General features: G+C 42.7%; 1 protein-coding gene across 1 annotated transcript in view; it reads right to left on the reverse strand.

The window, feature by feature from the left end:
• Positions 1 to 20,320, reverse strand: part of E2F1 (E2F transcription factor 1) — a 39,461-nt gene extending 19,141 nt beyond the window's left edge. Inside the window, exon 1 of the mRNA XM_060772344.2 lies at positions 19,615 to 20,320. Within this exon, the coding sequence (XP_060628327.2) occupies positions 19,615 to 19,872 (258 nt within the window). The 5' untranslated portion in view covers positions 19,873 to 20,320. The remainder of the gene's footprint in view (positions 1 to 19,614) is intronic.
• Positions 20,321 to 27,929: the final 7,609 nt, after the last annotated feature.

Raw genomic sequence — 27,929 nt, forward strand, 5'->3', positions numbered from 1 at the left:
AAGAAAACTGCAAACCAATAAACAGATATACAATACAACAAGCAATTATATACATAACACATAACCAGTGGAGGCTTGAGAAGATTGCTATTTCCAACATGGACTGTCTTCTGAGGAAGCAGGGAACAAATATTTGCTCTTTCTGCGAGAGTTCTTCATGTATCTAAAAAGTGCTATTTTTAAATGTGTGTGTTTATACTTTTAGCCAGTCCAGTAAACAAAATTCTCAGGGTAGTTTACAAGGGTGTAAAATGAAAGCTATAACATAACAAAAAAAAAAAAAAAACAGCACAAGAAACACAAAATAAATTCACAAACAAGGCAGCATGTAACATAATAAAACTACCAGCAACAAATAAAATATTTTCAAAATTAAGCAATGTAGAAGACTAAAAACAGAAATAATTAATGCAACGCCTGGGGGAACTGGTGCTGAAAATACCTGGATGTATTTTCTATCTTGGAAAAGTACAACTAAGGTACCATCACTGAAAATGTCTTTTCACTGCCACTCAAAACTTTTTTTTTTTTTTTGGAGAAGGTTTGCAGATGACTTTTAGCAGGTAAACATAGGAGGACTTAGTCCCAAACCACTGAATACTTTCAAGATTAAAACCGGAACTCTGACCTGGACCCAGAATAAGCCAGTACAGATGCCAAAGCACTAACATAATATGACACTGTCAGCCAAGCCCCAGTTAATAGTTTTGGGCCTCTAACAACAATGAATCATCCAAGAGCACCTATAAATTATCTAGTAGGATGAGTGCAACCAGTTCCAGAACAAGATGAACATCACTTACCTAGATAGGTGAACCACCTACAAACAGTACCTTCATCTTGTCTGGACAAAGTCTGAGCTTCTAGGCCCTCGACCAGTCCATCGCCCTGAATTCGTTCAGAGTGCCAACAGCCTATTACATTGTGTTGCCAAAGGCTTTCATGGCTGGAATCACTGGGTTGCTGTGACTTTTCCAGGCTGTATGGCAATGTTCCAGAAGCATTCTCTCCTGACGTTTCAGCCACATCTATGGCAGGCATCCTCAGAGGTTGAGGGGTCTGTTGGAAACTAGGCAAGTGGGGTGTATATATCTGTGGAAATGTCCAGGGTGGGAGAAAGAACTCTTGCCTGTTTGAGACAAGTGTTAATGTTGCAATTGGACACTTTGATTAGCAATTAATGGCCTTGCAACTTCAAAGCCTGACTGGTTGCTGGCTAGGGGGATCCTTTCTTGGGAGGTGTTAGCTGGCCCTGATTGATCCTTGTCTGGAATTCCCCTGTTTTTTGAGCATTGTTCCTTATTTACTGTTCTGATTTTAGAGGTTTTTAATACTGGTAGCCAGGTTTTGTGCATTTCCCCAAATATATAAACCTGACTTGTCTAGTTTCCAACAGATGTCACAACCTCTGAGGATGCCTGCCATAGATGTGGGCAAAACGTCAAGAAGGAATGCTTCTGGAACATGGCTATACAGCCCGGTAAACTCACAGCAACCCAGCCTATCACGTTGTTCCTGGACACCACCGTGGCCAATACCCCAGACTTCTCAATTCACAGAAATAAATCAAACAGTCTAGAACTGACATCTGAAAGTTGTCATCATCCAAACGTCTACACCTTTCTGGATATAGGATTGGCCTCTTCTACCAGTATCTCTAGGGATGTTAAATTCCTGAGGCAACCACTTCTAATGGGCAATGCCCATTCATGGACCAGGTACTGAAAGAGCCCTTGTTTTGTTTCTATCCTTTAAGACTTTGATAAATAAAAGGTTTTGAGTTAAAATTTCACAACCACCTCTGCTGCTGCCCTACACCATTTTAATATGAAGTTTAATAACCTTCATGTCTATACTGAGTCAAGCTTAGTCAATGGTGAAATCTTTGGTCGCTGAGAACAAATCAAACTAGCAGAGTGCATGGTCACACTCATGTCTCTTCATTTACATACCTGAGTAGGAGAGGGAGAAGGGGATAGATAGTACAAGGGCATAGATCAGGGGTCCTCAAATTAAGGCCCGGGGGCCGGATGCGGCCCTCCAAGGTAATTTACCCGGCCCTCACTCAGGGTCAAGTCTGAAATGACTTGAAAGCACACAACAACAACAATCCTATCTCATCAGCCAAAAGAAGGCCCACACTTCCCACTGAAATACTAATAAGTTTATATTTGCTGAAATTGTTCTTCATTTTAATTATTGTATTGTTTTTAAGTGCATTTGCACTACAAATAAGATATGCACAGTGCACATAGGAATTCATTCGTTTTTTTTCTTTTCAAATTATAATACGGCCCTTCAACAGTTTGTGGGACTGTGACCTGGCCCTCTGTTTAAAAAGTTTGAGGACCCCTGGCATAGATCTTTAACGTAGACAGATCGAGTGAGGATGGAAGACAGAGAAGGGGTAAGATGATGTATTTCCCAAGAAACATCCCATTGGGGTCAATGCTGCACAATACTGTTTCAGCAGTGCTTGTCTAAGGATACCCTTTTTTGGAAGCAGTACAGTCTGCACCATACAACAGGTGTGAATGTTTCAATTGGCCACCTTGATTAGCATTTAATGGCCTAGCAGTTTCAAAGTCTGGCTTCTTACTGCTTGGAGGAATCCTTTGTTGAGGTGATTAGCTGTCCCTGTTTGTTTCTTGTCTGGAGTTCCCCTGCGTTTGAGTGTTGTTATTTATTTACTATTATAATTTTAGAGTTTTTTAATACTGGTAGCCAGATTTTGTTCATTTTCATGGTTTCTTCCTTTCTGTTGTAGTTGTCCACATGCTTGTGGATTTCAATGTCTTCTTTGTGTAGCCTGACATGGCAGTTGTTAGAGTGGTCCAGCATTTCTGTGTTCTCAAATAATATGCTGTGTCCAGGTTGGTTCATCAGGTGCTCTCCTATGGTTGACTTCTCTAGTTGAAGTAGTCCACAGTGCCTTTCATGTTCCTTGATTCGTGTTTGGGCAATGCTGCGTTTGGTGGTTCCTATGTAGACTTGTCCACAGCTACATGGTATACGGTGATGCTTAGGGAAGCTGATGAAGAAATACAACCTACAAACTATCTAGAGACCCACTAAGGAAATCCAACAAATGCTACATTCAGCAAAGGACAAGAGGGATCCTCTCACCGCTGCAAGAGTTTACCTCTCGTTCCAAAAGAGAGCTGTCCTTCAAAGGGGCAGCTACTCTTTTCAGATAAGAGATGGCTCAGGAAGCTGACTCAATTATTCATTGCTTGATACTCTGGCAACATAAGGTCCTTTGACCACAGCATACTGTCACCCTTCCTTTTTGCAACATCAGCTCGAAGTGAGAAAAACATGTTTTCTGCAAGCCCCATGTAAAACCAAATGTTTCTAGATTCTAATGATACTTAAACAGTCAATGCCATGGTTGGCAGGAACTCTGCATGGTTTATTACTACAGTGAACAGATTTGACATATTGCGGTTCGAAGACGCTCTATAGCAGTGGTGAGGAAAATAAGACACTCCAGATGTTGACTGCATCTCCCATCAGTCCTTAATAGCAGTCAGTGATGAGGAACGAGGAGTGTTGCAGTTCAATATTATCTGGAATCTGGTATGTTCCTCATCTTTATCGAATAATACAAGTACCGTCAATAGTGAATGAAAGCAGGAATTAGTATTTTGAAGCATCGCAAATTAGCAAGCAAAGCTTTTCTTTGTTGTAAAACCAGAATTTCTAGGAGTCTTGGATAGAGAACTATGGCAATAAGGCAATTAAGCCAGTTTAGATCTGCAAAGTAGACTTGCCCTTTGGATGCTTCCACAAAGTGGTGCCAAAAATGCCTTTTGAAGGCAGGCGCGAGTTGGAACTAGTGAGCGCAGTTAATGGAGCACACAATGCATTAAGACAGTCATTTTTAATCAGTCCCAAAAAGTATTGCTTTTCAGTGTGAATGATCTGTTTCGTCTCTAAATGCATTTTCCTGTTCTGTCAACAGAAATTCATTTAGGGCACAATAAAATGCTGTATTCCGCCTTAGTTTTCTTAGATGGCAGCAGGCACATTCTTTCTATAGGCATAAAAACATCAATGTATGAACATGTGTCAGACCACATAATCATAGCACAAACCAGAGAAATCTAATTAAACAGGTCATTGGTCTTTAACTGAGCATGGTAGAAGTGTCTTTTAATGAGCTGCGGTTTTATTTTAGGCTTTATATTTTTGAAAGTTTTAATAAATATTGTAATATATATGTAATTAAAATTTTAATTATTGTTTTGACTGTTTTTTTTAAAAATTGTATTGTGAGTTGTGTTGGGTCCTATATTAGGGAGATAGGCAGATGATAAAACAAATAACTAAATACATTTAGGAATCTAGGCTTTTTAGTTCTTTCCTTTTAGGTATAAGAATGGATAAAGAGAATAGGCAATATATACATTTCACGTGAGAGAGAATAGCAATATCATTCACAGTTGGATAGTGATATATCTCACAGAATATATTTTTTTTCTATTTAAGCATGTATGAAGTGGGTCAAACTCACTTTGGATTCTGGATGACTGTCCTATATGTAAACACACAAGTTATGCTTTGCCTTGCATAGATATTATGCTGTTATTTTGTGAGACACTTCCATATTGTTCCCCCCCCCCCCCCCCCCACTTAACAGGTTATCTATGGCAAAAAAAAAGGCAGCAGAAGCAGCACTGGGTGGGTTACAAATGGAAGATAAGAGGGTTTGAACCCTATTACCATCCACTTGTAAAATTATGTAAATTAGAAAGACAAATTGGACAATAAAGGCTTGATCTAGATGAGGCATGGCCAAACTTCACCCCTCCAGGTGTTTTGGACTCCCAACTCCCACAATTTCGGCTGTTAGGAATTGAGGGAGTTGGGAGTCCAAAACACCTGGAGGGCTGAAGCTTGCCTATGCCTAATTTAGATGGACACATAGAATCATAGAGTTGGAAGAGACCTCAAGGGCCATCCAGTCCAACCCCCTGCCAAGAAATAGGAAAAATGGTCAACACATATGAAGATATGGGTGCGATCTGGTACAGCAAAGAGCCCTTATTATGCCTGTGCCATTCAACCCAGCTATTCAAATTTTTGAGCAATGCTGGAATTGCTGGGCTGAGAAAAGAACTTCAATATGTAAACCCATTTACAAGAACACTTCAATCTTGACCAGACAGACAATAAAGCAGAACCCAAGAGTCCTATTACAGCATGATTTCATGATCTTCAGAAATGGTGTTGCAAAATGAAGACTGAGAGAAGAAAATAAGAAAAGAGGAAGAAGGCAAAAAAGAACCAAAACAAGATATGATTTTATTATACTGTATATTGAGTTGTGATGGAAGAGGAAAATATCAGTAGAAATGTGCCTCAGTCAAGTTGAGAAATTCACGACCAGACTTCATTCATTCTGAACAAAGCAGGAAAATCCCAGGCATCCCAACGGCATCTAAACATGTTGTGTTTGCAGCCAAAAAAGTTGATGCTGAATCTCCAAAAGTTAAAAAAAAATCTTGAAATATAAAATCCGCTCCCCATTATCCCTCATTTCCTAATCTACAAGCGCCTTCTATGCAATGAATTATGCAAACCAGGTTCTGGGGCATAGTCACCTTCTACTCATCCCAGGCCATGCCCTCCAGCCCACCCCACAGCTTGTGTACATCCATGTGAACTGGGTGGGGAAGCCAGACATCTTCAGCCCTTCCCCAAACAACAGGCACCCCAAGGAGACGACACAAAGTAAAAGCTCATTACAAATTCCTGACCCAAACAGTAGACCCTACAGTTAAAACAAAGACACGACTGTAAAGCAGCCGCCTACTGCAGGCCCCCTCAACAGAAAAGGCCTCTGTGGGAGGAGGATGTCAAACTAGCAGTAAGCTTTGTGCACATCACCTCCCTTGCGCTGCCTGCGGAGAAAGAGCAGCCACAAGGATGGCGATGGTAGACCACCAAGTCCCTTGCGATGGGCACGATCCAACAATAGCATTGGCTCTCCCAAGGGTGGACAGTTAGGAGGAAGAGGAGGAAGGACCCTCACAATATGGTCATGGACAATTGGAGTTCCCTATTTTAGCTCAGCAGCTGTCTCATTATAGATGACAGTAAGTCATTTAAGTGTCCAAAGCCCATTTCCTTAATCTTCCATAATCCAGTCCATTTGAGAAGACTATGGAAAAGGTTTTATTTGCCAGTTCAAAGCCTTAAATTGGAGAAAGGGTGAGAAAAGAGCTCTCTGCATCTATTGTCACAAGTCAATGCTGAACTGTACAATTTTGTGCTCCTTTTAATTCATTGTTTTTAATACTGTATTTATTTATTTTCTATTTCATGTCAAAAGCATTGCATACATAAAAATAAAAGGAGTACAAGCATATGATTTTTATTTTTTTTTACCAAAACAGGGCAACAAGGACCACATTGTCTGTAGTTTTAAACCATTCTTCCTCTGTACATGAGGCAGAGTATTGTGGACAAGCATACAGGTGAAGAGTTGTTTGTTCTGCTCTCGTCCTGTCATTGAACATCAAGAAAACCAAAGTGCTCTTCCAAGAGGTCACCAGCCAATCCTTCTCAAATGCCAGAAATACAGCTTAATGGTGTAACATTAGAAAACGTTGATCATTTCCGCTAGGACATCCGTAGGGATACCAAGGTGCTTGTTTATAAAGCTATTGTCCTCCCAACCCTGCTATATGCCTACGAGACGTGGACTGTCTACAGACATCACATGCAACTCCTGGAACGATTCCATCAGCGCTGCCTCCAGAAAATCCTGCAAATCTCTTGGGTAGAAAAGCGGACAAATGTCAGCGTGCTGGAAGAAGCAAAGACCACCAGCATTGAAGCGATGGTCCTCCGCCATCAACTCTGCTGGACCGGCCACATTGTCCGGATGCCCAAAGCAGTTGCTCTGCTCCAAACTCAAGAATGGAAAATGGAATGTTGGTGGACAGGAAAAGAGATTTAAAGATGGGCTCAAAGCCAACCTTAAAAACTCTGGCATAGACACTCAAAACTGGGAAGACCTGGCCCTTGAGTGCTCCAGCTGGAGGTCAGCTGTGACCAGCAGTGCTGTAGAATTTGAAGAGGCACGAATGGAGGGCGAAAGAGAGAAACGTGCCAAGAGGAAGGCGCATCAAGCCAACCCCGACCGGGACTGCCTTCCACCAGGAAATCAATGCCCTCACTGCGGAAGAAGATGCAGATCAAGAATAGGGTCCCACAGTCACCTACGGACCCACCACCAGTACACTGATCCTGGAAGACTATCCTACTCGTTCAACAAGGAATCACCTAAGAAGAAGTCGCATCAAGTAGAGAATTCTTTTAGATAGTTCCATTTTGCCAGGTTGTCTTTTTATCTGCTCAGTCTACTTCTGAGTCTGTTTGGTTGACCATTCTTGGCTTGCTCCTGGAGGCAGATCCTCATGGGGGACCATCCAATTGTGATTTTCTGGTTTAGCTGCCCAGAGGGATGCTCTTGAGGCTGCTGGGGGAACATTAAGAGGAGTGGTGGTCTGTATTCATAAATTTAGCTTTTTTTCATGTTAGGAGCAACTGCTGTGAGAGAATTGGCCGTCTGCAAGGACAATGCCCAGGGGGACATCTTGATGTTTACCATCCTGTGGGAAGCTTCTGATAGGTAGCTGTGGCTGACAGATGGGAACTCACCCCACTCCCCAGATTCAAACCACCAACCTTTCGGTCAGCAGTCCTGCTGGCACAAGTGTTCAACCCATTACACCACTGGGGGCTCAATATATTTAGCTTACATCCCACCTTTTTCCTGATTCATTGTTCAGGGGAGGCTTAAATGCACTAAAGGCACTAGATCTGATTTGATCTTGGAGGCTAAACAGAGTCAGTGTGGTTAGTAATTGGATGAGGGTCCACCATCCCCCTACAGTAGGCTACCTACTGATTTGCTAAAATTTCCTTTGAGGATTCCCTGTCTAAGAAAACCTCATGAAATCCATGAGCTCACCATAAACCAACAGGCAACTTGAATGCATAAACATACACACATACACTTAGCAGAAATTCAGTTGGAAGAGTAGAAAGAGTTATTATTATTCTATCCTGAAATAGACTTGTGAACTTGGAGATGCATTAACAGAGAGGCTGTGCTATTTGAGGAGATGTTTGTCATATAACCTTGATGAGGACTGAGCTTCTACTGAAAGAAAGTAATCACAATGGAGGGAAAATTAAGATGGGCAGGCAAAAACATAGGTATCAAAACCATTTGTTGAAGTTACTCTTTGGACTGCAATTTCCAGAACCACCAACCAGCAGCATAAGTAGTAGCTTCAGTGGGATGGGAATTCTTGGAATTGAAATTGAAAGAAGGCATAGAAAAAGTAATTAAGTCATAATAAGAAGTGATAAGACTTAACAGCTCTCTTCATACTTCTTCAGTTGTCCCTCTCTACTTAGTTTTTATTGCCTAGCAATTGGAGGAGTCAACAAAGGGATTGTTTATTTTGGATTTGATCCTTGGGGTGGAAATGGATCCCTGGGATGCTGAGGTGGAAGTGACCACTTTCTCCTGGCATTTGTTATACAGGGGAAAGGGAAAGTCAAATGAAGTAAGATCATGTAATCTATACTTGAAGAAAGCTGATTTCAGTAAGCTTGTGGAAGCGCTGGGGAGGCCCTATGGTCAGAAATGTTCAAAGGTAACAGAGCTTGGGAGGCATGGACATTTCTTAAAAATGATATGCTAAAGACACGATCACACTGAGGAAGAAAATTGAGGAAGAAAAGCGGTCAGTTGTCTAAAGAAACCAGGGTGGGTAGATAATTGCAACATTTCATATGAGCTGAAATGTAAAAGGGATATGTAAAAGAGGACAATCATCAAAGAAAGAGGAAAATGAACTGTCAGCATTTGTTGGGAGATAATCAGAAAAGCTAAACCTGAAAATTATCACTCACTTCCTTGAGAAGCTAAAAATAATAGAAAGGGCATGTTCATATCAGGAGAAACAAGGAAATGCTGGGAACGCTTTGTGGAGAACTTAGTAAAATGAAAACGGGGCAAAGGGAAAAAGGGAATGTACTCAACACGTTCTTCCTTCTAAAAAGAGTGTTAAACCTAGTACAAACAGAACCAACAATGCAATAAAGCTGGGGGGGGGGGGGGAGACACAAGCAACTATGAACCAATCGCTGGGTTGTTGTAGGTTTTTTCGGGCTATATGGCCATGTTCTAGAGGCATTCTCTGGAGTGATTCTGGCCATGAAAGCCTTCGACAATACATGAACCAGTCAGTTTGACACGAATACAATGAACGTTGGTATCAGCTGGGATTTGGTTCCAGGCCTATGGATACCAAAAGTGGATGCTCAGGTCTCATTAAATGCAATGATGTAATAAAATTGTGTCCCTTATATAAAATAAAAAAAAAATCAAGATTCCTTTTTAGGTCTTGTTTTTAAATATTTTCAAGCTGAAAATGGCTGAATTCTTGGGATATAGAAAATGTTGAATACGGTAGACCAATTATTTCAGGAAAGGTTCACAGAGTGCTCATCAATGACTACTCTTAATCCTGAAAAGAACTGACTTGGGGAATGTTTCAGGGTTCTATCCTGAACCCAGTGTTGTTTAATGCCTTTATAAATCACTTAGATGATGTCCTTGTAATAATTGAATTTTGAAAATTTTGGTTTGTTGTGGAAACAAGGACTGGTGATAAAGCTTCAGTGGACACATTGCTTCCCCAAGATAACTCTTTTCAGGAGGGAATTTCCCTTTTGAGGAGTAGATTTCTCTCACTTCTTATTGTCCCACCCCGTTCTTAACTATGAATTGTTTGTAAGTCGGATGTTTGTAACTTGGGGGATGCTTGTACACAAATATAGACTGGGTGACACCTGGCTTGAAAGCAGTAGACATGAAAGGGATCTACAGGTTGTAGCAGACCACAATTTAAAGAAATCCTGGGCTACATCAATAGATGTATAGTTTCCAGAGCAAGGGAGATAACAGTGGCACTCTATTCTCATCTCAAATACTATGTGCAGTTTCAGAGAGCAATTCACCATTCAAGAAGGATACCAACAAGCTAGAATGTGTCAAGAAAATGAAACCAAGAGAGTCAAAATTTTGGAAGCCAAGCCTTATGATGAATGACTTCGGGAGCTAGGAAGATTCGCTTTTAAGAAGAATAGACTGAGAAGGGACTGGATATCTGAATAGATGTCATGTGAAAGATGGGGGAAGCTTTTCTTCTGTTGCTACAGAAACTGAAACATGAACCAGTGGATTCAAATTACAAGAAATTCCACCTAAATATTAACAACTTTTTACTGTAAGAAAAGCTTGACAGTAAACTGCCTTGAAGGGTAGAGTACACTCCTTCTCTAGATGTTTTTAAACAGAGGATGGATGGCCTTCTCTCAAGGAGCACTCCTGATTATCTAGCCCTTGTAGTCCCTCTGATATGTACTAATACATGGGAACCCAATACCATCCAATACCATCCATCCATTCATCATGCCAGTTCCAGCTGTTCTCTGTCTTGTTGTATTTGGTGTGACAGATGCAAAGAGAAGCCTAGACACATAATACTATCCTAATATGCAGTGATAAGAGTCCCTGTCGCACTGAAATCTATATGGGTACATCTCTTCACATGTTGGGGTTTTCTTTGCCCATTCAAAAAGATAATAGTGAAGGTTTAACCCCATTTTTTCTGTAGAAATATAATAAGTAAGTCCCAGTCTTTCTGGCACCTTATGAACAGCCTATTTCTCTGCTTATTCCTCATGTTGGTTTTCCTTTGCAGACACTGCATTGAACATACAGAAGTCCAGCATGCATTCCTCCACTCTTTCCTTATGTGCCAAAAGCCTGAAGAGAAACACTCAGGAGGACTTTCTGCTGTCAAATGTTTCGCCTGCAGAACTAAAATCACTTCCTTGACATGTCTGATCCTTTTCACATTCAAACAATGCCTCATCATTCTTATCAATATTTTAGTGCCCTCATGCAACTAAACAGTCACATACACAATATTTACAATTTAAACTAGATATAACAAAAAGTAGTAGGCCATACATTAATTCTCAAAAGTATGATAGATCATTGCAGGCTTGCCCCAGGACACTTTGCAGTCAGAAAGAAAAAACAAGACTGTGCCATTCTCCAATCCATGCAAAGCAGTGATTCCCAACCTGTGGTCCATGGACCACCAGTGGTCCGCAAGAACTAAAATGTGGTCTACGGCCTCACCATAACTACACCATTGCAATGAGAGTGACTGGTCTCATGAAACCTCATCATACCGAGGCTTACTGAATATGGTTTACTGTGGGCAAGCAGATGGAGACTACTGGATGGCATATGTTCTGTATCAGAAACTAGGGCTGATGTGGTCTATCCAATGCAATTTTCTGATCCAGCACCCCATATAACCAAACCAAATTTAAAGTTGACCAAAAACGGATTCATAACCCTTTTGGTACTAATGTTGGAGAGTGGTCCCTGGGGAAAAAAAGGTTGGGAACCACTGAAGTAAAAGCAGCATACAAATGCAATAAATAAATAAATACTAGCAATGGGGCAGTTTCCCTGCATCACACCCAAGAACACTGGGCTAATATAGAGACTAGGATGTGATGTGGCGGCAAAAAAAGCCAATGAGATTTTGGCCTGCATCAATACGACTATAGTGTCTGAATCCAGGGAAGTCATGCTACCCCTCTATTCTGCCTTGGTTAGACCACACCTGGAATATTGTGTCCAATTCTGGGCACCACAATTGAAGAGAGCTATTGATAAGCTGGAATGTATCCAGAGAAGGGTGACTAAAATGATCAAGGGTCTGGAGAACAAGCCCTATGAGAAGTGGCTTAAAGAGCTGGGCATGTTTAGCCTGAAGAAGAGAAGGCTGAGAGGAGACATGATAGCCATGTATAAATATGTAAGAGGAAGTCACAGGGAGGAGGGAACAGGCTTGTTTTCTGCTGCCCTGGAGACTAGGATGTGGAACAATGGGTTCAAACTATAAGAAAGGAGATTCCATCAGAACATGAGGAAGAACTTTCTGACTGTGAGAGCCGTTCAGCAGTGGAATTCTCTGCCCTGGAGTGTGGTGGAGGCTCTATCTTTGGAAGTTTTTAAACAGTGGCGGGATGGCCATCTGTCAAGGGTGCTTTGAATGCAGTTTTCCTGCTTCTTGGCAGGGGATTGGACTGGATGGCCCATGAGGTCTCTTCCAACTCTATGATTTTATGGGATATAAACCATTGCAGAGCACAGACTTCTATCTTTTAAGAGATGCACAGGTTGGAAGTTATCCACAAATAGATGCCCCTCAATATCTGCTGCCTGAAGCAGTTAATAGAACCAACCCTGAGAGCTGGTCAGTGTCACATGGTGTGGACAGCACTACACAAAAGAGATGCTCCCTTTAAATTGAGTACTGGTCTGCATAAAATAACTGTCCAATCCAGCCTCGCCTCAACTGTCTTCCTTAGTATCCACCCCTTTGGCACCGAAACCTTAAATTATTTCCTCATGTATTAACACAAGACAGCGGAAAATCTTTTTCTCCCCAGTTCCTTATTTCTTCAAACATGAAAGTATTATAGCACGAAGAAGATATGACTGCTTTTCCTACATTCTGTATTTTAAAAAATATTTTAGATTTCATGATTATACCAATAGTATAGTACTTTGTTACACACACAATTATTAGCCACAACCGGCATTTCCATTAGCTCCTGAATACATGTAAACATACATGCCTCACTGTGACAAATTAGAAAAATTGTGTTACACTTGTAATTTCTCTCACAGTACATTGTTTCGCTAGCTGGATGTGACAGAAGAGAGTGTTACGCTGTTACTACATTTGGGGCAGGGGAGGACAATGTTATCCTTCCCATCTCATTATATTCAATTGCACATTGCATTGTTGTACACCTTCAAGTTGTTTCCAACTCATGGAGGCCCTAAGGAGATCTGAGGATAAAAGCGTATGTCTTGCCCAAAGGCTGCATCTGCATGAAAGAACGAATGCAGTTTGACACCACTTTAACTGCCACGGCTCATTGCTTTGCAATTATAGGAACCATAGTTTGGTGAGTCTGCAGGACTATTTGGCAGAGCATAAAAACTATGGAAAGCTACAACTCCCATGATTCCATAGCATTAAGCCATGGCAGTTGAAGTGGTGTCGAACTGCATTAATTCTGCAGTGCAGATGCACCCAAGACCGTGGCCAAGTGGGATTCACACACTGTTCTCCAGTGTCATAGTGCAATGCTCAAACCATCACCCTGCTCTTCTCCCTGGATATGTACCTTGGAGTATTTTGATGCAAAGAAATAACGCAGAACACAAACAAACTCCACGATTTGCTTTTGTTAATTTAAGAACAGATTGCACAAAACTTGGGCCTTAACATCCTGTAACAGGAAGTTAAGCTGCCTCATTAACAACACTTACAGACTACTGCTTTGAAATGATGTCAAGGGAAGAGCAAGGAGGCCTGTTCGCAATCCAGAAAACTTGACAGCAGATTGAAAAAAATTAAAACTATCTTTCTGGGGTTCAAACGCAAGAGCGTTGTTGGGTTTCCTCCTGTCATGCAACTTTTGCAGTCTGGCCCTTCTAAGTTAATCATTTCTTTGCATGCTCTCAAGAGCACTATCTTTGCCCTTCCTGCAGGCCTGCTGCATATGCCACGTTGAAGAAACACCAATCCAGTCTGTTTTGAAGCTCTCCCCACATCCCTCCTTTAATTATAAGCATCGGGTGAGTCTTCACCAAGCCACAGGGGTTTTGACAAACAACTCTATCAGCACACAAATATAACTACTGGCCCTGTTCTTCTTGCTGGGCCTGAGAAAACTAGACAGGGATACAATGGCACACTATTTAGGATTTTACATGCTCCTGCAGAGCTAAACAGAATTAACAAACCAACTCTTACAAAGGAGTGTTCAGGCGATCTACTAAACTACCCTTTGAGCCCATATCATATTGTTTTATTAATATTACTATTAATTATTAATAATATTAAGAGGCTAGAATAGGTGTCAGAGGATTTTGCGTGTTCTTGCAGGGCTTTCTGGAACTAGGAAACCAACTCTTACAAAGGGGAACATTAGAGTAGTGATCAAAGCTACACTTTTAGTCCTTATCATATTGTTATTACCATATATATTTGAGTATAAGCTGAGCTTTCCAGCCCTTTTTTAGGGCTGAAAAAGCCCCCTTCGGCTTATACTCGAGGGAGAGTCCTGGACACCTTATATTTGGGTCAGCTTATACTGGAGTAATCAGAGTTGAACAGTCTTATCTTAAATTACAGTTTTAATATTCAAAATATTAAATAATCAAAAACACTTAACCTACTGGTGCTTCAATTAATGCGATTTTATCAGTATCCATTTTCATTTTTGAAATTTACCAGTAGCTGCTGCATTTCCCATCCACCCTCGGCTTATACTCGAGTCAATACTTTTTCCTGTTTTGTTTGTTTTGTTTTTTGTGGTAAAATTAGATGCCTCAGCTTATATTCGGGTCGGCTTATACTCGAGTGTATATGGTAATAATATTTTGTTTTACTAAGATAATAAATAATAATAGCATAATAAACCGCTCCATTATCCAGGTGGAAAATGTAAACATTATCATTTGGGATGTTCCAAAATATTTAAATCTTAGGTCTGTCTTTTAAGACAGTATCAAACTACAGGCAGTTAAAGCAGTGTCCAGTGTATAGGCACCCTTCCTCCCATCTGTTTTAATCGTCTTAAATAGGATGAGCCAAAATATCTCCTATATTTGATTTTTCACACATACTGTAAATTTATTTTAAGTGCATTGGTGGGGATGAGAGGGAGAGAGGGCTTTCTTGGTGGTGGCTCCGCAGCTTTGGAATGCCCTTCCAAGGGAGATTAGGTTAGCCCCACTCTCCAAGCCTTCCGTATACAACTGAACACATGGCTTTTTAGACAAGTCCTTAATCATTTCTAGACATTTGAGGACCTAGAGATTTTTCTCCATACATTTTACAAGACTGTTATTGATTGTAATTTGTATTGTTTTCTGCAGCTATTGCTGCATTGTATTGATCTTAATTGGGAGGTTTTGTGATGTTTATGTTGATTGTTGTTGCTCTGTGTTGTTGCCTTTGCACTTTGTGTATACTACGTGTTTGCACCTTTGGGTGCTGCCCTGAGTCCCTCCGAAAGATGGTGGCAGGTTATAAATAAAGTTTTTCATTATTTATTATTATTTCCTGCATGACACTATGGTATTGGAAATTAACCCCCCCCCCCAAAAAAAATAAAGGATTTATTAAATATCAAAATCTGTTTGTGGGTTTGGGCCCACCATGTATCTTTATCTATGTATTTTAACTTTGTTGTAAGTCACTTCTCGTGTGACATCTATGGCCCATCCCGTTCGGATATCAGCCAGCATGCCAACACCTTAAATCAAGAAATAGCTTTCTAAGACCTACAGAGATACTTGCAGGAACACCTCAGCAAGCGCGAGTCCAAAAGTGGCAGGCCCGGAACCTCAACCCATGTCTGATACCAAATGAGAGATTCTTCCTGGGCACACAGAAGACTGGGTGACTTGGAAGGTGCTAACAGACTTTGCTCTGGCACCACAATATGCAGAGCCAACCTTAAGAAATGGGGCCAACAAGTGGAGTCCACGACATGCGAGTGTGGAGAAGAACAAACCACAGACTACTTACTACAATGCAACCTGAGCCCTGCCACATGCACAATGGAGAACCTTCTCACAGCGACACCAGAGGCACTCCAAGTGGCCAGCTACTGGACAAAGGACAGTTAGCATAATGCCAAGTTTTTAACTTTGTGTTTTAAATACATTTTAACTGTACCCTCAATTCACTTCTGACACGATGAATAAATAATAGTTAAAAACTTGGCATTATGCCGTGTTATACCCCGCCTTGAGGACAGGCAGGTAGCAAATAAAATTTATTATCATTATAATTAATAATAATATATTATAATGCTTGTTCTATCACCATCCTGGAAGATCTGCTCGAGGAACCATGATTTGTAAAACTGTCCTTTAGCCCCTATCATATTAGTTTTGATCTCATTTATTAACTTATATTTCTTTTATTGAAATAACAAAGTGCCCCACTATCCAGGTGGAAAATGTCTACAAGGGTACACTTTTGAACCTCTTCAAAAATTTTGGGTTGTTGTGAAAACAAGGACTGGTAATAAAGCTTCATTGGAGACAACTCTCTCAGAAGTTCAATGGAGACAACTCTCTCAGAAATTAATTTCCATTCCTGGGGGATAGATTTCTCTCATCCCCATTTGTAACCATGAAACGTTTGTAAGTTGGATGTTGTAACTCAGGGACTGCCTGTAATATACATTTGAAGCTTGTTACAACACCATCTTGGAGGAGCTGCTTTATAAACCAGGCCTTATGGAACTCTAATATTTAATCATTATAATTATTAATATTAATAATATATTTTGATGCTCTTTTATCTTGGAAGATTTGCTCCAGGAAGCAGGCCTCATGGAGCCTGAACAAAGGGCAATTTTTATCATTATTAGTAATAGAAACACACATTTGAAGCTCTTCTATCCTAGCTCCAGGAACCAGAACCCATTGAGACCTAACAATGGACACTGATTATCATTATCATTAATAATAATAATAAGCATAGTAGTAGTAGTAGTAGTAATAATAATAATAATAATGCACTTTTGAAAGTTGTTTTATAATCATCCTAGAAGAATTACTCCAGGAACCAGGCTCTATGGAGCTCTAACATTTTGATCACTAATGACAATAACAATAACAACAACAACAACAACAACAACAACAACAACACTTTTGAAGAATCAGGCCTGGTAGAGCTCTAACTAAGGCCCCTTTCACACAGCTAAATAAAATCCCACATTATCGGCTTTGAACTGGAATATATGGCAGTGTGGACTCAGATAATCCACAGCCCTTCCACACAGCCCTATATCCCAGAATAACAAAGCATAAAATCCCACATTATCTGAGTGTGGACTCAGTTAACCCAGTTCAAAGCAGATATTGTAGGATTTTCTGCCTTGACATTCTGGGCTATATTATATGGTTGCGAGGAAGGGCCCTGAAGCTATTCCATCCTGAAAGATTTGCTCCAGGAACCAGGCCTCATGGAGCTCTGACAAAAGGTCGATCTTATCATTATTATAATAGCAGTAATACACTTCATAACCATCATACACTTTTGAAACTTGCTCTTCCACCATCCTGAACAATCTGTTCCAGGAACCAGGCCTCATGGAGCCTGAACAAAAGGCCATTTTTATCATTATTCATAATAGTAATAATACAGTTTTGAAGCCCTTCCATCTTGAGAGATTTGTTCTAGGAACCAGGCCCCATGGAAGCTCTAATAAAATAAACATTTTTGTCATTAATATTATACATCTTTGAAGCTTATAAATAACAATCACACACTTCTGAAGCTTATGAATAGGTTTGAACTGGGTTATCTGAGTCCACATTGCCATATATTCCAGTTCCAAGCAGAAAATGTGATTTTGTTCAGCTGGGTGGAAGGGGCCTAAGGGCTCTTCCACACAGCCCTATATCCCAAAATATCAAGGCAGAAAATACCACATTATCTCAATGTGGACTCAGATAACCAGTTCAAAACAGATATTGTGGGATTTAAGGTTGTATGGCAGGGCCCCATGTGTCACCACATTGCTCTGGGAACCAGGCCTCATGGGGCAATAACTAAAGGCAACTGTTTCATTATTATGATTATTATTAATCCAAGGAAGACACTTAACATTACAATCACACACTTTTGAAGCTGACTTAAAGGCCCTTCCAGACAGGCCCTATACCACTGAATATCAAGGCAGAAAATCCCACAATATCTGCTTTGAACTGGGCAATCGGAATCCACACTGCCATATATCACACTTCAAAGCAGATACTGTAAGCTTCAAAACTGTGTGATTGTAATATTTAATAACTATAATGATAGCCTTTTGTTAGGGCTCCATGAGGCCTGGTTCCTGGACCAGATCCTTTTTCAGAATGGTGTGATTTAGGGCCCTTCCGCACAGTCCTATAACCCAGAATATCAAAGCAGAAAACCCCACAATATCTGCTTTGAACTGGGTGATCTGAGTCCACACTGCCATATATTCCAGTTCGAAGCAAAAAGTGTGGGATTTTATTCAGCTGTGTGGAAGGGCCTATATCCCAGAATGTCAAGGAAGAGAATCCCAAAATATCTGCTTTGAACTGGGTGATCTGAGTCCACACTGCCATATATCCCAGTTCAAAACATATAATGTGGGATTTTATCCATTTGTGTGGAAGGGGCCTAAGTCTCACTGTCCTGAAAAAGGATCTGCTCCAGGAACCAGGCCTCGTGGAGCCCATACAAAAGGCCATTTGTATCATTGTTATGATTATTATTCAGAGCAGCAAGGGGCTGAATATTGCAATCACACTCTTTTGAAGCTTACTTAAGGGCCCTTCCACACAGCCCTATAATACTAAATATCAAAGAAGAGAACCCCACAATATCTGCTTTGAACTGGGTGATCTGAGTCCACACTGCCAAATATCCCAGTTCAAAATAGACCATGTGGGATTTTATCCAGCTGTGTGGAAGGGGCCTAAGTCTCACTTTCCTGAAAAAGGATCTGCTCCAGGAACCAGGCCTCATGGAGCCCTAACAAAAGGCCATTTGTATCATTACTATAGTTATTAAATATTACAATCACACACTTTTGAAGCTTATGAATAGCAATCGTACACTTTTGAAATGTAGGGCCCTTCCACACAGTTCTATATCCCTGAATATCAAGGCAGAAAATCCCACAATATCTGCTTTGAACTGGTGATCTGAGCCCACACTGCCAAATATCCCAGTTCAAAACAGACCATGTGGGACTTTATCCAGCTGTGTGGAAGGGGCCTAAATCTCACTACTCTGGAAAAGGCTCTGCTCCAGGAACCAGGCCTCATGGAGCCCTAACAAAAGGCCATTTGTATCATTGTTATGATTATTATTAAGAGCAGCAAGGGGTTGAATATTGCAATCACACTCTTTTGAAGCTTATGAATAGCAATCGTACACTTTTGAAGTTGAGGGCCTTACCAGACAGCCATATCACTCAGGCAGATAATCCCACAAGATCTGAGCTATTTGAATCCACACTGCCATATATTCCAATTCAAAGCAGATCTTGTGGGGTTTTCTGCCTTGATCTGCTGGGATATAAGGCTGTGAGGAAGGGCCCTGAGTCTCATTACCCTGAAAAAGGCTCTGCTTCAGGAACCAGGCCTCATGGAGCCCTAACAAAAGGCCATTTTCCCAGCATGGAAGTGTGCCCTTTCCCCTTAACATGGTGGATTACCCCCCTCTCCCCCTCAAATGTATATACATAGATATAGATATAGATATATATATCTTGATTTGTGTCTCTTTAGTCTGGGCCCGGAGGGGCATTGGGGCCTTTTTAAGGGGGAGGAAGAGAAGGAAGAGGAGGAGGGAGGGCGCCTCTCTGCCCGGCCAGCCCTGGCTTCCCCGGAGGCAAGCGCGGGGGAGGCTGGATTATTACCGGCGGGCGCTCCAGGGCAGCGGCAGAAGGAGTAGGCCTCTGCGCGGCGGCGGCGGCGGTGGCGTTGGTGGCGGCGGCCTCCGGGGTGGCGAAGAGGAGCAGCTCGGCGGCGGCGGCGGCCTCGGCCTCGCTGCGGGGCGCGGGCAGCGGGTCCGGGGTGGAAATGATGACGATCTGCTGGTCCACGACGTGGATGGCCTCGGCGCCCCGCAGCAGGGCTTCCAGGTCGGCCACGCTGTGGGCCACTCCCAGAGACATGGTCCGAGGGAGGGGAGCGGAGGGCCTCTTTCCCGCCAAGACGCGGCCCTGCGGTCACATCGCCGTCCGCCCCAAGCCCCGCGCCCCTTCAGCAAAGCGGGCGAGCGCCCTGTCTTTCTGCCGAGCCCCCTTCTTCCTTTGGGTTCCTTCCGGGCGCCGGGGGCTGGCGGCCAGGAACACGCCCCATCGCCTCCGAGTCAAGAGACGACGACGCCGCTGCTGCCGCCGCCGAGGAGGGAGAAGCCAGCCAAGGCTCCGCTCCGGGGCATCCCCCGGAGAACCCGCTCGCAGGCCGCGATCCGATCCGATCCCGCTTCTCTGTTATTGTTCCCAGCTGGTCCCGGCCTCGCACGCCTTTGCGCGCCAAATCCTTTTTGCCGCGAAAGCCGCACGAGCCCGGCAGCGCCGCTCCCATTGGACGGCTCCCGCGTATCAACATTCGGCCTCGGAAGGGGAGCGGCGCTCTCATTGGCCGGCGGGGAGAGATTGATAACGGCGCCGCCGCCCTCTGGTTGGCTAAGGCGGCCGCCGCTGGGGACGGAGAGAACGTGCTGGAGGAACGACCAATGGATGAGGCTCGAGCGGCGGAAAAGGGAACGGCGCTCTGCCAATGAGAAGCGGAGGGCGGAGCAGGGTGGGCACGCCCACCGAGGGGCGGCCCCCGTGGTGGTTTGTCAAAGTCTCCGCCCTCCCTCGTTTGCCGCCAATCCGGTTTCTCTGTAGAAGAGTCAGAATTGCTGCCTCCGCTGGGTCTGCTCTTTTAGTTTGGAAGTCACAACTCTGGAGTCGGACACGACTGGACTTAATGTCAGGGCAAAACCTTTATCTAGCAACTCGAGATCTGAGGTGCATCTGCATTGGAGAATGAATGTAGTTTGACACTTATAGCTCTGTGCTGTGGTGGGATCATGGGAATTGTAGTTTCACAAAGTCTTTCAGCTTCCTCTGCCTGTGATAAAATCCCCCTTACATGAAATGGTAAAATCAAGGTTTGCTTGATTTATTTCGATTTAGATGGAATATTTTCAAACTGTTTTAATCAGTAGATATGGAGAGCCCACTGTAGTTTGCACTCAATTGATTCAGCACAATAGAGGGAAGTGATATCGAGCAAGAATTTAGGGGTCTTTGCCAAGAGGCCTATCAGACTCATCAAAGAGTTCGTTGCCCTGGCGAGACAGAAAGAAGCACCCAATATTTTCCCTGATTTTTCCCAATAAAAGTTTTCACCAAGTTGAAGTAAGCCACTGAGTTGTTTATTGCGATCCAGCTGGAAAGGATGCAAAGCCGCGATATTTCGTCAGGCAAGCATACAGTGTACACAAAATAAAGCCTTTTTATACACGAAACAGAGCTGTTTGGTTGGCGCTCTACAGCTGGGAGGAGGCTTGGCTGCCTCCTGAGCGCCTTAACCAATGGGTGAGCTCACACCACTTCGGCCTCCTGGCCTATCAGGAGGCGGGACGAGAGGGAAACAATGAGAACTGGGGTGGATTATGGAAGTATGTGGTGTCCATGTGGTTGGCGAGTCCTCAGGGGGCCTTCTAGCCAACCAGCCTATTGTCTTGAGAGGTGGCAATCAACGTTGATGTCTGGCGAGATAGCCAGAGTCCAGATTTTTCTTGAACTGAGATATGGAGACAATGGGGTAATCCTGGCTGTAGTTTTGGTAGATGGAAGATAACTGGGGAGGAGGGATGGAGGAGATGGGTGGGGCACAGGGTGATACTTATTTGTTCTGTTTTATTTGTTTTTATTTGTAAATGGAAAAACTGCACAATAAAAATTATTTCAAAAAAGAAAAAAGAAAAAGGAAGATAACTGAGAGAACAGATCAGGACAAATTGTGGCTTTCCGAAGGCCCTTTGACCTGTTGAGATATGATCAGTCATGCCAAGTGGGCACCTTCCGCTGGGAGGCCAAACTCCGAGCCCCAGGGTCAAATCCCATTATATTGTCCATGCAAATATGTCTTTTGACAAAGTTCTTTTCAAACAGGAGATTTCCTCCTTCCAAGGTCACTGAGAGTGGCTTCTTAATTTTTTATACATTTTTTTATAAAAAGGAATAGGACAGAAGGGTCAGGCAAAGATCATTCATAGGGGGCTTGAAAAGGTAAAATTTCCAAAACAAAATTCTAAGATCTCAGTTCTTGTGGGTTTTTTCGGGCTATATGGCCATGTTCCAGAGGCATTTCTCCTGACGTTTCGCCTGCATCTATGGCAAGCATCCTCAGAGGTCTGCTGGAGCTGGGAAAAAAGGGGTTTATATATCTGTGGACTGACCAGGGTGAGACAAAAGGCTTTTGTAAGTTGGGCTAGGTGTGAATCTTTTCAACTGACCACCTTGATTAGCATACAATGGGCTGACTGTGCCTGGAGCAAAGTCTTAATGAAAGGTGCTTAGAAGTCCCTGCCTGTTTTTCTCTCTGCTGTTTTAATTTTAGAATTTTTTAATACTGGTAGCCAGATTTTGTTCATTTTCATGGTTTCTTCCTTTCTGTTGAAATTGTCCACATGTTTGTGGATTTCAATGGCTTCTCTGTGTAGTCTGACATGGTGGTTGTGAGAGTGGTCCAGCATTTTTGTGTTCTCAAATAAAATGCTGTGTCCAGGTTGGTTCATCAGGTGCTCTGCTATGGCTGATTTCTCTGGTTGAAGTAGTCTGCAGTGCCTTTCATGTTCCTGGATTCTTGTTTGGGCGCTGCGTTTGGTGGTCCCTATGTAGACTTGTCCACAGCTGCATGGTATACGGTAGACTCCTGCAGAGGTGAGAGGATCCCTCTTGTCCTTTGCTGAACGTAGCATTTGTTGGATTTTCTTGGTGGGTTTGTAGATTGTTTGTATGTTGTGTTTCCTCATCAGCTTTCCTATGCGATCAGTGGTTCCCTTGATGTATGGCAGGAACACTTTTCCTCTGGGTGGATCTTCATCTTTACTCTTGTGGCTTGTTCTTGGTCTTGTAGCTCTTCTGATGTCTGAGGTGGAATATCCATTGGCCTGGAGAGCCCAGTTGAGGTGGTTCAGTTCATCTTGGAGGAGGTGGGGTTCGCAGATTCTTTTTGCACGGTCTGCCAAGGCTTTAATGGTGCTTCTTTTTTGACTTGGGTGATGGTTGGAGTTTTTATGTAGATATCTATCTGTGTGTGGGGGTTTTCTGTAAAGAAGCACCATTAAAGCCTTGGCAGACCGTGCAAAAAGAATCTGCGAACCCCACCTCCTCCAAGATGAACTGAACCACCTCAACTGGGCTCTACAGGCCAATGGATACTCCACCTCAGACATCAGAAGAGCTGCAAGACCAAGAACAAGCCACAAGAGTAAAGATGAAGATCCACCCAGAGGAAAGGTGTTCCTGCCATACATCAAGGGAACCACTGATCGCATAGGGAAGCTGATGAGGAAACACAACATACAAACAATCTACAAACCCACCAGGAAAATCCAACAAATGCTACGTTCAGCAAAGGACAAGAGGGATCCTCTCACCTCTGCAGGAGTCTACCGTATACCATGCAGCTGTGGACAAGTCTACATAGGGACCACCAAACACAGCGCCCAAACAAGAATCCAGGAACATGAAAGGCACTGCAGACTACTTCAACCAGAGAAGTCAGCCATAGCAGAGCACCTGATGAACCAACCTGGACACAGCATTTTATTTGAGAACACAAAAATGCTGGACCACTCTCACAACCACCATGTCAGACTACACAGAGAAGCCACTGAAATCCACAAACATGTGGACAATTTCAACAGAAAGGAAGAAACCATGAAAATGAACAAAATCTGGCTACCAGTATTAAAAAATTCTAAAATTAAAACAGCAGAGAGAAAAACAGGCAGGGACTTCTAAGCACCTTTCATTAAGACTTTGCTCCAGGCACAGTCAGCCCATTGTATGCTAATCAAGGTGGTCAGTTGAAAAGATTCACACCTAGCCCAACTTACAAAAGCCTTTTGTCTCACCCTGGTCAGTCCACAGATATATAAACCCCTTTTTCCCCAGCTCCAGCAGACCTCTGAGGATGCTTGCCATAGATGCAGGCGAAACGTCAGGAGAAATGCCTCTGGAACATGGCCATATAGCCCGAAAAAACCCACAAGAACTGAGTGATTCCGGCCATGAAAGCCTTCGACAATACAAAATTCTAAGAGTCCTTCAGAAGGGAAAAAAGTCCCATAGAAGTTCAAGAGAGTACATAAGTGTAAAGGGAGGTGGTTTCTCAGTAATAAATGTGTTACCTTCTGCTATATATGAAACATAGGGCATAAAACCACTATCTGACATGGGAAGGGTCACTGTTATTGTTGTTGTTAGTGTCTTTGCAAATTGACCAAGACTTGACCCCTATCATCCAGCCTGATGTCCTTGTCCTTAGCAAAACTATAAGTTACTATCTCTTATGGGGGGAGGTCATGTTTGACTTCAGAAGGAGAGGGGAGAATAAGGCCCTTCGCAGGATGCTTGGGCAAAGCACACTGCTGCAACCTCTCCTTGTTCCTTTTTGCCCTTCCACACATCCATATAACCCAGAATATCTGCTTTGAACTGGATTATCTGAGTTCACACTGCCATATATTCCAGTTTAATGTGGGAATATCCCAGTTTAATGTGGTGAAACCCTTGTGCCGGCTGAACTTCTGACCTGAAGGTTGGCAGTTCAAATCTGCAAGACAGGGTGAGCTCCTATCTGTCAGTTCCAGTTTCCCATGCAGGGACATGAGAAAAGCCTACCACAAGATGGTAACACATCCGGGTGTCCCCTGGCTAACTTCCCTGCAGACAGTCAATTTTTTTCACACCAGAAACAACTTGCAGTTTCTCAAGTCACTCCTGACACACACAAAAAAAATTCAATATGGATTTTATACAGCTGTGTAGAAGGGGCCTTTGCCTTTCTTCCTTAATAACTTTTGCCATCTTGACCATACATGTTCCAGAAGCATTCTCTCCTGACAAACTGGTCTCACAATCTCTGAGGATGCCTGCCATAGGTGCAGGCAAAACGTCAGTAGAGAATGCTTCTGGAACATGGCCATACAGCCCGGAAAACTCACAACAACCCACATTCATTCTGTTTACATCCCTTGCCTGCATATCGATCTGATCTGTGTGATATGGGAAAGCCCAAATTTGCTCACAACCCACACTGAGAAGATGAGAGAATTCAAATAAATCGGGCACATATTGTGTGCTTGTAGCAGCAAAATCTTACATAACTTTGTACTTATTGCAGTTGAGTATATTTTGTGCTTGAGAAAAAGGCTGAGAAAAAGAAGTTGGAACACAAGCTTTCGTAGACTTACTCTGCATCCACACATGCCATTTGTTCTGGGTTAAACTGTTCAATGATAGACTGAATGCAAGCTAGAATTTAGAATGTTAGTTGTTCAAAGTATAAATAAGCATTTGTGTCAGAAGGAACACCCACAAAATGTGGTCTAGATGATTGTAGTCCCTCTGTGTGCCTTCTAATGTGCATTAGGATGATAAGCTATTTTTGACTTTCTGCAAAATATTACGAAAACAAAATATGGACACTAGTATTTTAAGTTATGGGGTAAATTGGGGAAATCTTTTTCTCCAGACCACACTGGGTGATGCCTTCAAAGGACATCATTTTTACCTGTTGTGCAGTAACATCATTTCAAGTCAGGTCAACCTTTGAAATGTAATATGGTTAGCTATTAAAGGAAGGGTCTTTGTTGGGTGCTAACTATAGCACTGGAAATAATATCACATGAAAGCTGACTGGCACAACCTGGGGATCACAACCAGATACAGTGTAGCCCTTGTGCTTTTCTACTCTGTTGCTGAATATGTATGTCCAGTGTGGAACACATCTCACCACACTAAAAGAGTGGATGTGGTTCTTAATGACATTATCACAAGATGTCTATGACCTACAGTACTGGAGAAATTATACTATTTAGCCAATATTGCACTACCTGACATCCATTGGAAAGTAGCAGCCAATAATGAAAAGACCAAGGCAGAGATATCTCCGGCCCATCCTCTGTTAGGATATCAGCTAGCATGCCAACCAGGCCCGTAGCCAGGATTTCGTTTCGGGGGGGGGGGGGGGGGGCTAAAAAATTTTCAGGGGGGGTTTCGGGGGGGGGGGGCTGAGTTTCGGGGGGGGCTGAGTCTGAGTGAAAGAGGGTCTAGCCTAGCAAACCTTTTGTATCATTACCCCAATACCCCCATACATATGGGATATATTGAGTATGGTGATCAAATCATGATATTAATAAACATAACAGTTTAAATAATGCACCAGTAAGGCCTTTTCGCAAACCACCATGAGAATTTCGGGGGGGGCTGAAGCCCCCCGAGCCCCCCCCCCCCCGGCTACATGCCTGATGCCAACGCTTTAAATCTAAGATCTACAGAGATACTCGCAGGAACTCCTCAGCAAGTGAGAGTCCCAAAGTGGCAGGCTAAAACACTGAACCTCATTCCATGGCTCATACCGGATGAGAGACTCCCTCTGGCACACAGAAGACTGGGTGACTTAGAAGGTGCTGAACAGACTGAACACTGGCTTCATGAGATGCAGAGCTAACCTTAACAAATGGGGCTACAAAATGGAGTCCACAACATGCGAGTGTGGAGAAGAGCAAACCATAAACCACTTACTACAATGTGGTCTGAGCCCTGCCACATGCACAATGGAGGACCTTTTTACAGCGACACCAGAGGCACTCCAAGTGGCCAGGTTTTGTTCAAAGGACATTTAGCATAATGCCAAGTTTTTAACTTTGTTTGTACTTTTAAATACTATACTTTCTGGTATATAAGAGTACTTTTTAACCCAAGAAAATCTCAAAAGTCAGGGGTTGTCTTATATGCAGGGTAGCCTTATACGTGGGGGTAATCTTATACGCTGGGAGTCGTCTTGTAGAGCGGGTGCTGAAACTTCCAATCTGGATTGGAGAATCTGTGGTTGCTGCTTATGGTGGGGGGAGCTCAAAAATGGCAGTGGCCGCGTCCCTGCCGTATGCAGCGACTGTATGAAAGCATTAAGGGTGACACTGTACAAGTACAGTAGAAGAAAATCCATTCATCAGGATTTGTGGACTTAATGCGGTTCCAATGGTGAGGTGAAGGGGCGCCTCACCGGGAAGGTATAAGTGAAGAGTGGAGCAAGCTGCAGGAGTCCGGGTATTGAAAAAAGAGATAGAATGGCTCTGGGCCCAGAAAAATGCACCTCTTTTACCTGTCTGGTCCGCTCTTGTATCCTATTACTGTACCTCCTCCTCTGCCTCTCAGATCTTGTTCTTGAAGACTAGAGTGAAGTGGTGCAGGTGCACATGTGTGAGATCTGAGAGGCAGAGAAGGAGGTACAGTAATGGGAAAATTACCATATTGAAATCAAATCTGATGCTTTTAAAATTTTTATTTGGTGTTCTTTGGAAGAGGGGTAGTCTTATACGGCAAGTATATACCAAACTCTATATTTTAACTGGAAAAGTTGGGGCTTGTCTTCTATGCCCAGTCGTTCTATATGCCGGAAAATACGATATATTATAACTGTACCCTCAATTCGCTTCTGACACAATAAATAAATAACTATATCATTGTGTTTTACATTATGGTCATCCTGAACATCATTTTGGTAGAAATAATTTAATTTAATAAAGTGCAAGTCAGTACTGAACTATCCAGTGACCATTGATTCTTATCCTATGAAACAGAACATTTGACTATCCCAATACTAGATACTCATGTTGCTGTTGTAGAATTCACATACACTTTTAAAACTTTTGTATGATGTGATGGCTTCAAACTACAAGAGAGGAGATTCCATCTGAACATGAGGAAGAACTTCCTGACTGTGAGAGCCATTCAGCAGTGGAACTCTCTGCCCCAGAGTGTGGTGGAGACTCCTTCTTTGGAAGCTTTTAAACAGAGGCTGGATGGCCATCTGTCAGGGGTGATTTGAATGCAAGATTCCTGCTTCTTGGCAGGCGGTTGGACTGGATGGCCCATGAGGTCTCTTCCAACTCTTTGATTCTATGATTTTTCAAAAGGTGGTTCTGCTTTCACTTTTG

This window comes from Anolis sagrei, chromosome 4 (assembly GCF_037176765.1).
Source record: "Anolis sagrei isolate rAnoSag1 chromosome 4, rAnoSag1.mat, whole genome shotgun sequence".
Classification (NCBI taxonomy): Eukaryota; Metazoa; Chordata; class Lepidosauria; order Squamata; family Dactyloidae; genus Anolis; species Anolis sagrei.